Here is a 3,022-nt window from a genome sequence, read left to right as displayed (position 1 = left end):
GGTGGTGTGGGGGGGTGTGTGTTTCTCCTGAGCACTTCTCTCCCCTTCCTTTTGTTTTTCTTTCTCTTTGACAAGTTAATCATAATTTTTCTATAATCATATCCAAATTTGAATCCGTAACATGAACTACAGCCATTCCAAACAACAAAAACAACAGAATACTCAGCCACTTCAGTAACTCTTTAAGTTCCTTTGATACACCTAACATCGCGGCAATAACAAACCATTAAAATGTCAACCTAATGAGGTGAAGTCTTATAATATTTTAGAAATGTCATAGTTTAGGCTATGTTTAGCATGCATTCTCTGAATTAAATCTAGGTCTGGGAATAGGTCATTGCACAAGATTCTGCCAAGATTTCATAAATTAAAGTCATTATGGAAATAGGATTTCTATGATTTAATTATGAATAAATATTTTGTGTCTGCTTTTTATTGTATTCAAAATAGCAGCTGACAGAGAGCGATAAAACTCATAATAAATCTTCACAAAAAGGATCTAGCGGAAGTGTGCACCCAGATCTGTTCTAATGACCCCTTTTCTCAGAAGTCAAAAAAATTGAGTTATTGTTAATGCCAAACTCACCAGGACGACCCACTTCCAGCGAAGGAATATCTTACCAAAAAATTCCAAGCAGAAATGAATTGATTAAATTGTTTCTGCAAGCGAATTAAATTAATGTGTATAACTAATTTCATAGGTAGTAGAAACATAGAAACAATTAAACATAGGGGCATTTTTGTCTGTTTGAAAAGTTTGCCAATTAGAAGTACGTACTTATATATATATATATATAGAGAGAGAGAGAGAGAGAGAGAGAGAGAGAGAGAGATTCACATTGTCAAAAAAGGAAAAAAAAGAAATAGAGCATTATTCGGATTATTTTCTTTGTGAATTGGTTGTGGGTAGGGAAAACAATTGATACTACTCCAGATTACAACTATTACTATCATTTTTTTAGAACGCATCATCAAAAAGAGATGATGGGAATTGCAAACCACTACCACCAATTTTTTTAATTCCAATTTTCCAATTGATACAACATTACGACCATCACCAAAAATGGACTATGCTAGTGACGCATCTTGAAGAAATTTATATGAAACAGACAAAGTTAATTGCATGTAATTATAATATGTCAGGCTAGCATTTTACCCCCATCCCAAGTGCTGGTTTCTTATAAGAATTTGGCCAGAAACCATAATAGTGAGATGCATTGCAGGAATCTATATGTGAAAGCAAATTAAAAATATCAAAATGAGAGATTGCAATTAACGAAGGAACCAAACAACTTAGGATGCTCAATTTCCATTAAATTCATAAACATTTTCTGTCATAGTAAAGAGGGATAATAATTGTTGCAAAGAAAAATAAAAAACAATATGAGTGCAAAGAACTTACAAAGTTTTCTGGTGCATCAGATTGTCTGCATATAACCCAAGGAACAGCAGCACCCAGCCCTAAAGCCATGCTTGCAGCCCATTTAACATACTCCTTTCATCTTTCAACGAGTGATCCTTCAATATCTATTTATTCATTCTCATTCTCTTAAATGCGGCTCTAATTACATAAATATAGTGGTAGAATATTACTTTTAAAGGACTCAAAGGCCATGATAAGTAGTTCATGATTCAGACCCCCCCCCCCACATTTAAGTAATAATTAGATTTCACTTTCCAAAATTCTACTAAAAATACATCAAAATTATAGACGAAGACATAATTTACATCAACAATTTGAGAAACTCTTGAGCTACCATGTGGCAAATACTTAGGGATCAAAAAGTGACTTTTATATTTGAATTTCAACTGTAGCATTTTTTTTTTTTTTTGACAAATGTATATTAGTAACTGAATCTGTATTTTGTAAATGGGCAGGCATATGTACCTTCTATTAGAAAGCAATCTACTTTGGATTTGAGGAACTGGAATTTAAATACCTGAATTTCAGCTACTTCTTCAATGATATCAGCATCTTTGCCACAAAGCTTCTGCAAATACTTAGAGACCAGTAATAGAATACGAAGAAATTCTTTAAATTGACTTCCGTGTAATGAGAACTGTATATCACTTCTAATAGAATCAGAAATCTGGAAATTCACTCACGGGGTTTTCTGATAGGAGGTCGAAGTCGAAGTTCTAAATAAGGCCTAATATTAAGCAGTCTCATGACAACCGAAACATAATTCGATAAGGGCCAATGTATGCAGGAAACACAATTTCAGGTAAATAATGGGAAAAAAGAAAATTAGGGTCTATCAATACTCAATACCCTTTACTCATCTGCCGCTACTGCAATCGATCAGAACGTTCACCAAAACAATTTAAAAAAAAAAAAAAAAAAGGCTAAGGGGAAGGAAAGTTTAACAGTACAACTAAATAATTACCAAAATCAAATATTAACCTTATCCAAGAAAAAGAAACTTCAAATCAGGACCCAATTAGTTACATAAAAAAAAAAAAAAAAAATTGAAAGCAAATAGCATGTGAATAATAATTGAAAGAAAACAAATTTCTAATGCATATCAATCGTCAATCAAATCACATGTAAATCAATAAAGACATAGAAACGAAGAATAAAATGAATGTTATGAAATAGGAAAAAAGAAAGATTACCCTTTTTCCTATCACTGGGCCAATTGGAAGAACAAGATGCATGAGCAGGATCATCAGAGACATAACCTTCGGTGACAGGGGTGGGATCACGGAGGGGATCAAAAGAAGGTGAACCAGGATTGGGAGAAGCAGCAGTAGAGGAAGACGAGCAATAGTGAGCAGAGAGGTTTTCCACACTCACACTCTTCTTTATGGACCCATCCGTGAGTCGAACACCGAACAACTTCACCCCTCCTCTCATCAGGCAGGTTCGTGAGTTGTGCCCGTTATGGCTGCAATGATAACGTGCTCATTACTATGAATATATGATTAATAGAGGAAGAAGCTGCAGAGAGACGCAGAGAGAGAAAGAGAGAGAATTTGACACTTTGAATGGATACGACACACTTAAACGTGATCAAATTAC

General features: G+C 34.2%; 1 protein-coding gene across 1 annotated transcript in view; it reads right to left on the bottom strand.

The window, feature by feature from the left end:
- Nucleotides 1-2,857, bottom strand: part of LOC122082050 (protein FAR1-RELATED SEQUENCE 5-like) — a 37,202-nt gene extending 34,345 nt beyond the window's left edge. Inside the window, exon 1 of the mRNA XM_042649550.1 lies at nucleotides 2,617-2,857. Within this exon, the coding sequence (XP_042505484.1) occupies nucleotides 2,617-2,857 (241 nt within the window). The remainder of the gene's footprint in view (nucleotides 1-2,616) is intronic.
- Between the last annotated feature and the right edge of the window lie 165 nt (nucleotides 2,858-3,022).

Source organism: Macadamia integrifolia, chromosome 6, assembly GCF_013358625.1.
Source record: "Macadamia integrifolia cultivar HAES 741 chromosome 6, SCU_Mint_v3, whole genome shotgun sequence".
Classification (NCBI taxonomy): domain Eukaryota; kingdom Viridiplantae; phylum Streptophyta; class Magnoliopsida; order Proteales; family Proteaceae; genus Macadamia; species Macadamia integrifolia.
Note: the sequence above shows the minus strand (reverse complement) of the source record. Positions and strands in the feature narration are given on the sequence as shown.